This window comes from Limulus polyphemus, unplaced genomic scaffold, assembly GCF_000517525.1.
Source record: "Limulus polyphemus unplaced genomic scaffold, Limulus_polyphemus-2.1.2 Scaffold2451, whole genome shotgun sequence".
NCBI lineage: Eukaryota > Metazoa > Arthropoda > Merostomata > Xiphosura > Limulidae > Limulus > Limulus polyphemus.
This window is the reverse complement of record NW_013668061.1, coordinates 42,745-55,220: the sequence shown is the minus strand read 5'-3', so window position 1 is coordinate 55,220 and position 12,476 is coordinate 42,745. Positions and strand designations below refer to the sequence as shown.

At 37.9% G+C, this 12,476-nt stretch overlaps 1 protein-coding gene across 1 annotated transcript in view; it reads right to left on the bottom strand.

The window, feature by feature from the left end:
• LOC106466990 (myoferlin-like) overlaps nucleotides 1-12,476 on the bottom strand; it is a 135,331-nt gene that overhangs the window by 118,000 nt on the left and 4,855 nt on the right. Inside the window, exon 6 of the mRNA XM_022395076.1 lies at nucleotides 12,328-12,364. Coding sequence (XP_022250784.1) covers nucleotides 12,328-12,364 — 37 coding nt within the window. The remainder of the gene's footprint in view (nucleotides 1-12,327; nucleotides 12,365-12,476) is intronic.

Below are 12,476 nucleotides of genomic sequence, written 5' to 3'. Positions count from 1 at the left end.
TTTTATTTATCTATATGAATGTATATTTCAGAATATGGTGGTTACACCCTTGTAGCTATAGAAGCTGGTCTACTCCTCTTGAGTAACTTTTGAAAGTACGCTTACACATAAAGATTTAATTGAGAGTCAAAACATCAATGATACCCAAGTGATTCCACATTAAATGAATGTTCATTACTCACTCTAGGTGGTCGAAACAGTCTGAAAGTATTAGATGATGTTCATTTGAACTTTGAAACTCACTGTTTGCACTATATCCACAGGAGAGTTGGTGTTGTGATCACAAATACTGGCTCAAGCATGGTGCACTTGGTATTGAGGTCTGCATAACCTGACTGCTACCATAAACTTCAAAACAGAAATGTTTCAGATCTTTTGCCAGAGTATGTAGTGCCACCCAACTTTAGACAACCAAGCACTGAATTGTAAGAAATTGGAATGAGAGATGATGATTTCACCACATATTCAAACAGCGCCTTCAATAGGCTGTGGACACATTCACAATCACCGATTTCCATTGCTACACTGCTACTTTATAATCATGAGAAGAAGCACGTGAGCTTAGCTCTAGATATAGTGACCAAAATAGTGCAGAAATTACATTTGGGTGGATGCAAACTGCACAACTAGTTCTCTCTCAATTGCACTAAATGTAATGCATTTGACAATTGTCACCAGGCTACCAACACATTTAAGCTCGCTCTTTGATGTTTGCCACAGTTTATAGATGGAGCAGAATTGAAGGAGTTCACGGAGCTGGTAAGAGACTTCTTTAATTTTTCATTGAACCAGACAGACTTTTAGGTTGCAGGACTCTAAGCCAGTATCATATAAACATGGGTACGATACTCTATAACACAACACTTTCGAAAAGTTCGCCTTTCTTCTTCCAGGGCAAACCAAGAATGACTGTGTAAAGCAAAGTGTGAGATAAAGTGAAGTTTAAGTGACGTCATGAACGCTACCATGGAAATCCGGAAGTGTTTTCAGTAGCTTTTAATGTATTGTTATAAGTATTTCAGATTTCCGGTGCAAAAATACCTGATACTAGAATGATAGATGTAAAGAAGTTATACATGTATTGTTTTAAAAAAGAAAAATGATCAATTGTTAATAAAGTAAATAAAAGTAAGGTATGAAGATTGATTAAAAAAGGAATATCAAACAGATATAATTAAAAAATAACCCGAAAATTATCATAAGTGTATAATAAGCATTAAAAAGTTTAGGTCTGTAGTTAAGCGCAAAGTTACACAATGGGCCACCTGTGCTCTGCCCACCATGGGTATCGAAACCCGGTTTCTAGCGTTGTAAGTCCGCAGACATACTGCTGTGTCATTGGGGGGGGGGGGAGTTTAGGAGTAAAGACTGAGAATTCATACTACATGAACAAAAAATATTTTTCTGACAGAGAACAAACTAATGATCGGAAATCACTGATACCAGGATTGAGATATATTCAAAAAGGTTGAACAGTATTTAAAGTTGTGATCCAATAGGCTTCTCTTATCTCTCTCTCGGCTTTAATTTTGAAATCAGTTGCAATATCGATGAGAGTTGTATCATCAATAGAATGAGCGGGTTGGTTAAATTGTTGGACAACAAAGAGGTGTTTTCCAGTGTTAATAGAAGACTTGTGGTTGTTGAAACGCTCTCTAAGAGTCGTCTTGGTCTGTCCTACATACTAGTGATTGCACTTTTTACACTGTTTGTAAATGTTTATGGTCTTATTTGTCGGAAAAAGAGTCAGTGGTTTTCATGAAAATGCAGGTTAGACAATAAGTTTAATTGCCTGGATGACAACTTTTCTTTCATGAGATGTAATTTACTTATGCATGGACAAGGATGTTTTAAGACTTCTGCTCTTCCGGAAAGAAACAACGGGAACTTCAGTAAATATTTGTCTAAGGCGATCATTCACTTGTAGTAAATGAAAATGTTTGTTGTTGTTATTTTCAGAATGTGGGAAATGTTTCTGAGTTTAAAGTGATAAGTAATAAGAGGAATTATGTTTCAAACCTTACTATTACTCTGTTTTAGGATGGTTTTTCGTTGTGTTGTGAGCCTTTTCAATCTGTCTGTCAATTTCGGTATCTTTATATCCTATTTGTAACATGGTTTGTTTCAGGTCCTTGATGTTTTTTCTGTAATTTGTTTCATCTGAGCGGATTTTATTCATTTGGAGAGCTTGACTGTAGGTAATATTCCATTTAATGTGAGTGGGGTGGCAGCTTTTATAGTGAAGATATTGTGGCCTATTGGTATATTTTTTGTTCAAATCAGTCCGTAGCATTCTGTCCTTTAAAGACAGTGATGTCAAGAAAGTTAATTTGGGTAGGGGAGTAATTAAGGGTAAAGTTTATTGTTTTGTGAAAGGTATTGGTCTAAGAAATAAAGTTTTAATGTGATTCAGAACCAGCTATCCAGATGAAAAATATGTCATCTATGTAACATTTCCATGCGTGAGGTTTTACAGAGCTTTGTTGTAAAAGTTGGCTTTCAGTATGGCCCATAAATATATTAACATAGATAGGAGCCATTTTGGTACCCATTGCAATACCAATAACCTGAAGGTAATGTTCGTTATGGAATTCGAATTTGTTTTAATATAAAACAAAGCTGGTAAAGTCAGTTACTGTTTGAGATTCCGAAAGGGTTAAGGTAGAGTTTAGAATTTCAAGTTCTTCATCATGTGGAATATTACTGTAAAGGGAACTGGTTGATTGGTTGTCTGGAGATTTTTGGCGGAAAGCAACTAACCTATCTGCGCCAAACAACCGGTAAAAATATCAAAGTAAAATACAATAAAATGTAAAAATAAATCGAGTTAAAACTAAACAAAGCCCGAAAATACGATAAAAATAATACTTAAATACAATGAAAAAAAGGCCTATAGCCTGCAAAAAGCTAAAAACACAGTCAAGCTGGACAGTACCACCATCGCCAGTGACACTGTCTAATATCAGTGGTAAACCCAGAGAAAAAACATGCCGAAAATGGTGCCGGCGTTCGCAGTCGTATCGATGGCACGAAAGCAACACCTGGACAATTGTGACTTAAGTGTCACAGAGGCCACATATTGGTAGATCAGTCCACATAAAAGAAAGTGATGGGTTAAAAAGCTGTGACCAATGCATAGCCTAGCCAATACAGCTTCCTACCGTCGATCCTTATGGAAACTAGATGACCAAAGAACAACAGTAAGTTTGCTCTGGAAAATTTTGTTATGAAGTTACTCACCCCAAATCGACTGCCAAATCGCGCGAAGCCGGGCCTTGATTACAGACCATAGTCTATATATGGGATAGGCATGGCTGTTATAGCACCAGAGCAGACGAACTTAGCTGCTGCATCAGCAGACTTGTTCCCGCAAACACCAACATTGCCAGGTATGCAGAAAAACTGGACTGAAACAGAAGATAGTGAAAAGTGGGCCAGTAGTTTTTGAATATCGACAAAAACTTGGGGAGAATTTGCATTAAGCAATTTCAGAGCCAATAGAGAGCTAAGAGAGTCAGTGTATATAGAACAGTTACTGTACTTAGCTTCTACATGATCCAGAGCAAGGAAATGGCATACAACTCGACAGTAAACACTGTAGAGGGATCCTGTGAGCAACCACCGAGTCACAGCACACAGTATATCATGACAGAACCCACAGAGTCACCTTATTTCGAATCCTCCGTAAAAACTGGATCAGAAGAATGGTTTGAAAGATGTTCGGCAAAGAGAAGACAGTACTTCCAATCTGGGATATCCACCTTCTTCAGATGACTCAAAGAAAGGTCACAGGTGGGGATGGTAATGAGCCACAGAGATTGTTTGATTCAAGAAACCAAACAATACAACCATTAACCCTCCTCTACAAAACCTTACAGATACAGCTAGTCAAAGCAATAGGACGATAATTAGAAGGAATCTTGGGCTTTTTCCCAGGCTTAGAAAAAAGGTAAAACAATAAGAACAATAGCTTTGCACCAAGCATCAGGAAAAACGTTCTCCTGCCAGTTCTGCTTAAAAAGAACCAGAAGAAGAACAAAAGAGGCAGGAGAGAGATGGTGCAACATTTCGTAATGAATGTTATCAGACCCAACTGATGTACTGCCAGACTGATGAAGAGGAAGCTTAAATTCCACCAGTGTAAAAGGGCAATTATAGTCATAGAGATGATCAGCCCAAAAGGAAAAAGGCGATCATTTTGTCCAAGGCTTGATCGCCAATAATACAGGGAAGAAACAGGAGTGCTGAAGAGATAAGAAAATAACTCCTCTGTACATCAGCATCTTCCTGGCTATTGGAGAGCAAGATGGAAAGGAGATGGGAAGCATACTTCCCCTTGACCTTCCAAATCTTGTCCCAAATGACTTTGGAGCTGGTGGTAGAAGAGATGTTGGTTGTGAACTTAATCCAAGATTCCTTCTGGCTTTGATATCTGACCTGTCAAACATAGACATGGGCCCACAGGAAAGCAATGCAGTTGGAAAGAGTGAGAAAGGTATCTCAGGCCCGTTTCAGAGCCTTTCATGCCTGCTGGCAGGCAGGAGACCCCCATGGGCGAGGATACTGTGGGAAAGGTGTCGAGATTTTGGGGATAGAATGAACAGTTGCTTGAATGATACAATCAGTTATTGCCTCTACACAATCATTAATAGATGAAAGACTAATGACAGCAGGATCTTGTTCCGAGAAAGTGGAGAAGGAGAGCCAGTCAGCCTGCTTCAACTTCTACCATGGCGCTCGGGTCTGGTGGCATTGACCACAACCAACCTCCCTAAAATCAATGGTAAAATGATCACTGCCCCATGGGTTACTGTCAACCCTCCAAGAAAAATAATAAAAAAAGTTAAAGTGAACCAATAGAGAGATCAATAGCAGTAAAAGACTGACTGAGTGCATGAAAACAGGTAAATGAACCTGTATTAAAGAGAGACATGTTGTGATCTGAGAGCATATGCTCCCCTCCCATCAATATCAACACCACCCCAAATGGGATTGTGTCCATTAAAGTCTCCCAAGAATAAAAAGAGGGATAGCATCTGTTCTATGAGATAATCCGTCTCATTAATAATAAGTTTCTCCAGGATACAGGTAGAGAGAACAAACAGTGATGGTATGACCCATGGAGATATGGATGGCTACAACCTCCAAGGGTGTATCGAGTGGCACCGACAAGGTGGATACATGATAGTCAATCAGGAGTGCCACTTTCCATGAACTCGTCCATCACACAACCTGTCACTCTGGTATAAAGAAAGCTGCCAACAAGTGACAGCATCAGAAGATCTCAGGAATGTTTGCTGTAAGGAGAGACACACAGGATGATAGGAATCGATCAAGACCGTAATATCATCCAAATTAGAACGAAAATTTCGACAGTTCCACTAAGTGGAGAATCCTTCTGCTTGCGACCACAATGTTTTTCTTTAGTAAAAACAGGTCTGTCTGCCTCCATGAAACCTGCCCTGGGTCGACTTGGCAGATCTCTGTCAGAAGAAGGAGATCCAGTGACTGGGGACATGACCGAATAATGGTCCTAAACCTCGAGGCCGAAGGAGATTGGCCCGAGCAGTCACTGGAAGCAATGGAGGGGAAAGACACAGGAGTATTCGTTCACTTGTCAATTCGTGCAACCATAGAGGTTCAAAGACTCTTCACATGGTGTGAGAAAGACTTTGATGGAGGCACAGAAAGATCTTTCTGAACTCCCACTGTAGCAGTGGAATGGAGAGCAGCAGAATATGTCAGAGATGGAGCAGGAAACAACTTCCAAGCCTCTGGAAAATAATTGTTATTAAAAATGTTTAAATGCTATACCTTCTTTTCCTCCACCTACTTAAGGCAAGATCGAATGTAAGAGGGGTGGTAACCACCGCAATTGATGCAATGAAGGTCCAGTTGACACTCATAAGCATCATGGTCTTTGCCTCCACAACAAACAAACGTCAAAAATTCACGACTAGATAGATGCCTTAGAATGTCCAAACCGCTGAAACTGGAAACATCTGAGAAGGTTAAGAATATAAGGACATACCTTACAGTTCAGATAACCTGCCTTTATAATGGGAAGCAGACGTGGCGATGTAAATGCCACAAGAACATTGGTAGGCAGTATAATTCTTTCTTTACAAGTGGAGATATGTCACATTTCAGAAACTCCTTGACTGGAGAAACCAGTGAGTATCTCCAACTCGGGGATGTTTCTAAAATCCCTCTGAACGATAACTCCTCGGGAGGAATTCAAGTAGCATGGGTATTTCCCCAATGGCCATTGATCTCAGGAAGAGTTTGTTGTGTTTTGATGCAGGTGTTTCCACCAAGATTTCCCCAGAATATAGCTTGTAAACTGACTTTAGAGAGCCAGCAAACCCCTCTAATCCCTTCTGATAAATAATGTATGATGAAAAAACGAGGTACAGGTAAAGAATGGGGTGGAGACTGCTGTTCAGTGCCTTCCAAATGTCGTTGCTTTCCAATCAACTTTTTTGTGTTTTTTTTTAGTCAATTGGTGTAGGATCCATGAAAAAGGAAAACTTCAGTGCTCACTGACCACACCCACCATGGAGTCCTACAAGGGAATGCAATACAATGTTAAAGCCGAGCATTGTAGAAACACCAGTGTTTCGTAGGCACTATACCCAAACACCAATATCAGAAACAATGTCCACAACACCTGTTGAAAATGTCCAACACTGGTAATTGTTTGACCTTCGTCCAACTAGACCAACTGATTGACCCTGGCTGAGCCATTCCAATGCCGCCCGTCTACAGGAATTCAAGGCCAAAGTGGTGTGTTAAAGTGCCACATAAACTGACCCATCAATGACACCCCGCAACCACCATGATCCTCTCCTTTCTTTCACGGGTCGCCACGCATGGCAAACACGTGGATGTAAATGTCCTTTACAAAGTGAGTTGCATCCTTTATATAAGAAGGGAGAGAACAAGGAATACTTTTTATGTGGTAGTGAATAAAAGCAAACAGCTTCTCTGTAGTCTTGTTTGTGTTTGAAATTATGGGTCGGCTGGGATTATTAGGTTTGTGTATTTTCGGTAAGAAATAAAATCTACCAGAACATGCATGTCTAGATATCAAGTACCGGAAAGTTTCTTTGTTAATTTTCTTATTTTGTAGAAGTAATTTAAGTTTATCAGTGAAGGTTTTAGTAAACTGAGTTGCAGGGTCTTGTGTAAGTTTCTTATAGAAATTAGTGTCCTCGAGTTCGCAGTTAGCTTCAGCAATATAGATATTTCTGTTAAGAATAACAATAGCCCCACCACCATCTGTTTATAGTAATATAATATTGTTGTTTGAGTTAAGATCTTTTTAAGCAGTTCTTTCTTTTTGGTTGAGATTATTGTGACATTGCTTAAAAGATTTTAAAACTTATGTTACGTCATTTTCTACAGCTTTATTATAACACTCTAAATGTGTTTCTCTATTTTGAGGAGGTATTGAAGAGGATTTTTCTTTGAAAATTGGTGTAAGTTGAGTGTCAATAGGATGAGATTTGTTGTGAAAAAATTCACAAATTCTTAGTTTCTGAGAGAATTCATGTATGTCAGAAAGAAGTTTGTGATGATTAACAAAGTTATTGTTTGGACAGAAGTTGAGACCTTTACTAAGAATACTGAGTTCTGCATCTGAAAGAGTTATGTTTGAAAGATTAATTATGTTGGTGACATTTGGAGAAAGTTCACTGTTACTTGTAGAATTTGTGAGGTCATTGTTATTTTTAACAGGTGTGTCTGTTTTAGAGGGCTTATGTCTGGTAAATGATGAAGTGTTTTTAGGCATTTGTTTCAGATGTTCATTATTAGAAAGAGGGGTTTTAATAATTTCTGGTAGAATGCTTGTTGCTATAGTAATTTCTTTATCATAAAGGGGATTAAAAAAGTGCTGTTAGAAGTGGTTTTTGGATTGTTGTGGTGAAAGGCTGGTTTTTCTTTTTAAGAAGGAATGTATCGGTTCCCTTTTTTAATTTGTGATCATCTTCTTCTACCGGCGATGGGTTATAGAGGTGGTAGGAAATTTCTTTATCTAAAATATTAATAGAATTTTGAAATAAGTTCTTAGCAATGTTCAAGAGTTCTAAAGGATCTGTTGCCATTTGTTGCAGAAATTCTGATCATGAGCTCCTACTGTGATGGATGCTTTTAATGTGAGAGATGGGAGTATGTTTCTCTTCCATATGTTACAGAGTAGAGACTTGGCAAGTTGATGGTGTCTGGTGAGTTTCTCAGTGAGTTTTCTAAGTTTCTGGAAACATTGTCTTCTGTTATAGTTAAGAGATTTGCAGTGTGGTTTAGGTTAAGTGTTGTCATATACTGGGGTGAAAATGCCCCTGGAATCATCAGATAAAAAAAAAAGAAGAGAATGTGTGAAGGAGTAATGAAGCATAAGATGTTGGTCGAAGGTCATTATGGGATCCAATGCTAGTGGAAAATAGTCTAAAATATTTTGATGAAAGGAACTCTGAAGGATAAGTGAAAGCAGAACATCGCCATCAATGGCCAAAAAGATAACCATAGCTCTTCTCAAGTACCAAGCTGAGACAAACTCTGTACTTCAGCACACTTGGAAGTGGCACAGAAGAATGTGTCCTACCTCAGCCCCCCTGTGCAGAATGAGTTGTCAGATTTGTGTATCTAGTAAATTCAGAATGTTATCACAGCATCATGTTGTCAAGCTTGCTTTTTCACAGTGATTGCCGATGAAAGTACTGACAACAGCAACACAGAGTAATTGGCTATATATATGTGCTTTATACAGTATTATTAACCAGCTACAGAGCTTCAACATTAATGTCAACAAAATGGTCAGTACTAGGGATATGATGGTACAGGTAATATATCTGGTCATATTTGTGGTGTACAGACGCATATCAAAGAGCTACATCCTTTAGCCAGCTACGTCCATTTCCGCAACCATAACTAGCCATGTCCCATAGTTGCAAGCTTATACCCATCCAAAATATATACAACACAGCTGTTGTACTTGATCATCACAACGTCTTTTGATATACATCGCCCATGCTGCTACCACAAATGCCCCATTGCTGAAGAAATTCTGTGAGACAAGGTGGACCCATTGAGGTGAGAGCGTCGAACAAGTCATCACATGTTTTCCTGTCATCACAGACACCCTACATCATCTCAGCCAGCAAAAATCTAGCCACAACACTTTACCATTTCTCCACATCAGCAGCAGTCATCTGAAGCTCTTGTTGACATTGTGTTGCGTGTTCTAGGCTAAAAAACTGCGACCTCATCCATGCATTCCATCAAGCACAGACACTCGTCAGTTTCCTTCAGAAGAAACAAGGGGATAACATCTTCTACGACTGCATGTGGACCACAACATGCGAATTCGCTGATAGTGTGGATGTGTCTCCCAAAACTTTCCATACTGCACGGTGACAGACTCAACACTAGAACACACCAGTGTCCGACCCCAGGGTCAACTGGCGACTCAATGACTACTCGCCTTTTATCGACCATCTTATCACTCAACTTGACGACAGATTCTGCGAGCCCCTAACCCGCCCATGTGCTCAGTACATCCTCCCAGACTTCATTAACTAATTGACTGATGATATCTGACACAGTATCAAAGAAGAATTCGGGCCCCTTTTTCCATAATCCGCATCAGCTGACACATAACTAGAAACCTGGAGGCATTACATCAGCATATAGAGTTCCCAGATGCCCTCTACCCTACCAGACGTCGTCATCGCTACCATGTCATTCTCCTCACTCTGCTGACCATGACATTCTTCACTGCCACTGGTGAACACTCATTTAGCATTTTTTCCAGCCTGAAGATATAGCCAAATGACTGATCAATGACTGACAAGCCACACTCTTTTCCACATTCACCAGGATATTGATGCAGACGCCAACACCGTCATCAAGGAATTTAACCTCGTCTTTGAATAATATATTATGATTCTATGTATTTAAGTGTTTATTTATAACATATATATTTATATTTAAGTTTATATTATTTATACTAATATGTTTCGAATCAAATCATTGCTTTTGTGGATACCATTGACCAATCTCGTGCGTATAATTTTAAAAGTCCGGCACACCACCTGTACAGCCAAGCTCTCCAAATATAGAAAATTTTCTGAGAATAAAACAAGCTACAGAAAACACACCAATAATTTAAAACAAACCATGTTACATAGAGGATATAAAGATACCGAAATTGACAGAAATATTGAAAAGGCTAATAACACTCAACAAAAAAAACATCCTTAATCCACCCAGCGCGTAACCACGAAAGTATTCATGAGAGTAATTATACTATAATTTTTGATAATGTATTCGTATCTTTACAAAATTTTGCACATTATTAGTAAACATTACAAGGCTTTCATGCACAAAATATCAGGTTTTTAAATTACGTATTAAGATTTTTTATTAAAGATTTGCTTTTATTTTCCTTTATAACACTTAATTTAGTTTCTTTTGACCATTTTTCTTTTTTAAAACAATACATCTTTAAATTATTTACACCTAACATTCTTATTTCCGGTAGTATTGAACCGGGAATGATAAACATTCGGAATAATACACTGAAAACACATTCGGATTTACATAGTAGTGTGCATGATGTCACTTAAACTTCACTTTATCTCACACTTTGCTTTACACAGTCATTCCTAGTGTGCTTCTGAAGAAAAAAGGTCCACCTTTCGAAAGCGCTCGGATTATAGTGTATCTTATTTTTGAGTCAAACTGACTTCTTGAACCTACGTGTTTTCCTAACATCATGAATATAAACATAGGTGATACACATCCCAATGAAAAGCAGCTAAAGAGGCTTATATGGTCAAGTACAAATCTGGCAACTGTGGAAAAAATAAATGATGCAGGACGAGATCATACAACTCTGAAGTTACGTGTATTTCCCCCAGAATAAATAGTTATTAGAAAAGGAGTGCCAAGGATCTGCATAGCATTTATTAGGTTGGTATAGTAACAAAGGTTGACACATTCTTATGACCACAGGCAAATTAATGTCTGGATATCCTGGAAGATACCCCCTAGTTTAGCTCCTTGATGGTATCATCAGGCTGTTTGAAGTTCAAATTTTGTGAACTTGAATAAAACATGTTTTTCCATATGTAATAGAAAATAATGTCATTTAGGCTCTGTAATGTAATAGCAACATTGTAAAGGGTTGGATTAGCTCACTGTGAGATTCCATATGAATCTAATATGACCCAAATTAATGACAATGCGTTCAAAAATATCACTGAGGCTGCAGTTGAGAATTTACATCAAGTTTTTCAACACATTTGAAGTGCTGGCTTGAGTTTTAAGCTTAGAAAGTATGCACTGATGCCAAAAAAAGTATCATTTCATTATCATATAGTTGGCTATAATAACAACAGGACAGACTTGACAAAGGAAAACTGGAGCTAGTTCACAACCAAGAAAGGAATAAAAAATGTTCCTTGGTTTTGCTTCACATGACTCGAACCTTGTAGCCAGTTGTGTGACTGCTGCAACTCATTATTTGTGATGATTAAAATCAAAACACATTTCAGCCGGAACAGTGACTTAAAATATGCCTTTCAGTCATTGAACCATGCTTTCATTAATGCACTGATGTTGGCCTATCCAAGATAGGGCTGAAAGTTTCTTCTAGATTGTGATGACAGTAATACTGATATAAAAGCTATACATTCTGGTCCACCGATATCCAACAAATAAGTCTAAAGTAACTACAAGAATGTAAATCCTCGAAATATGCCATAAAGAATAATTTCAACCTCGGATAGGAACAAACATAAGTGAACAAATAAAATAATTTTTTACTTACAATAATTGTATTTATGCTTATTTATCACACTGGTCAGCTTCTTAGTTGTTTAAGATCAAACTGGTTACTGTATCTGAAGAGGATCTCTATACATCCTTAAAGGACAGAGCCAGAAAGAATTATATCATAACCTTCTTTCAAAATTAGGCAATGGATCCAAGTGTGGTATCCAACAATCTTAAGCTACATACGTCAACGACTATTTCATATAACTTACATATGAGAGAAAACCCCAAGCACATACTAACTTATATAAATATTTGAATCATCCCTTGAGATGATTTCACCCCCTCAGACAGACAGGGGCAAAGTGATACAAGCTTTTAGCCTTTACCTATGCATAGAATTAGTACATTTTCGCCTTTTCAACATCCAGTTTAAAAAACTTCAGCTTACAAATCCCTGCTTCTCTTGTTTCCTTTATAATACGGTGTTGTAAATAAAATGAAATGTTGTAAAACTAAATGAAATAATGAAAAGGAACTGTTACTTACGTGGTTGTCGAAATGTCACCGTTATATAAAGAGTCCCCTGAAAGAAAAACTGAGTATATATATATATATATATATATATATATACATGCTATTAGTAAATAATACTAATTAATAGTACTTTAACCTTACGAAGACTAAAGAATATATTA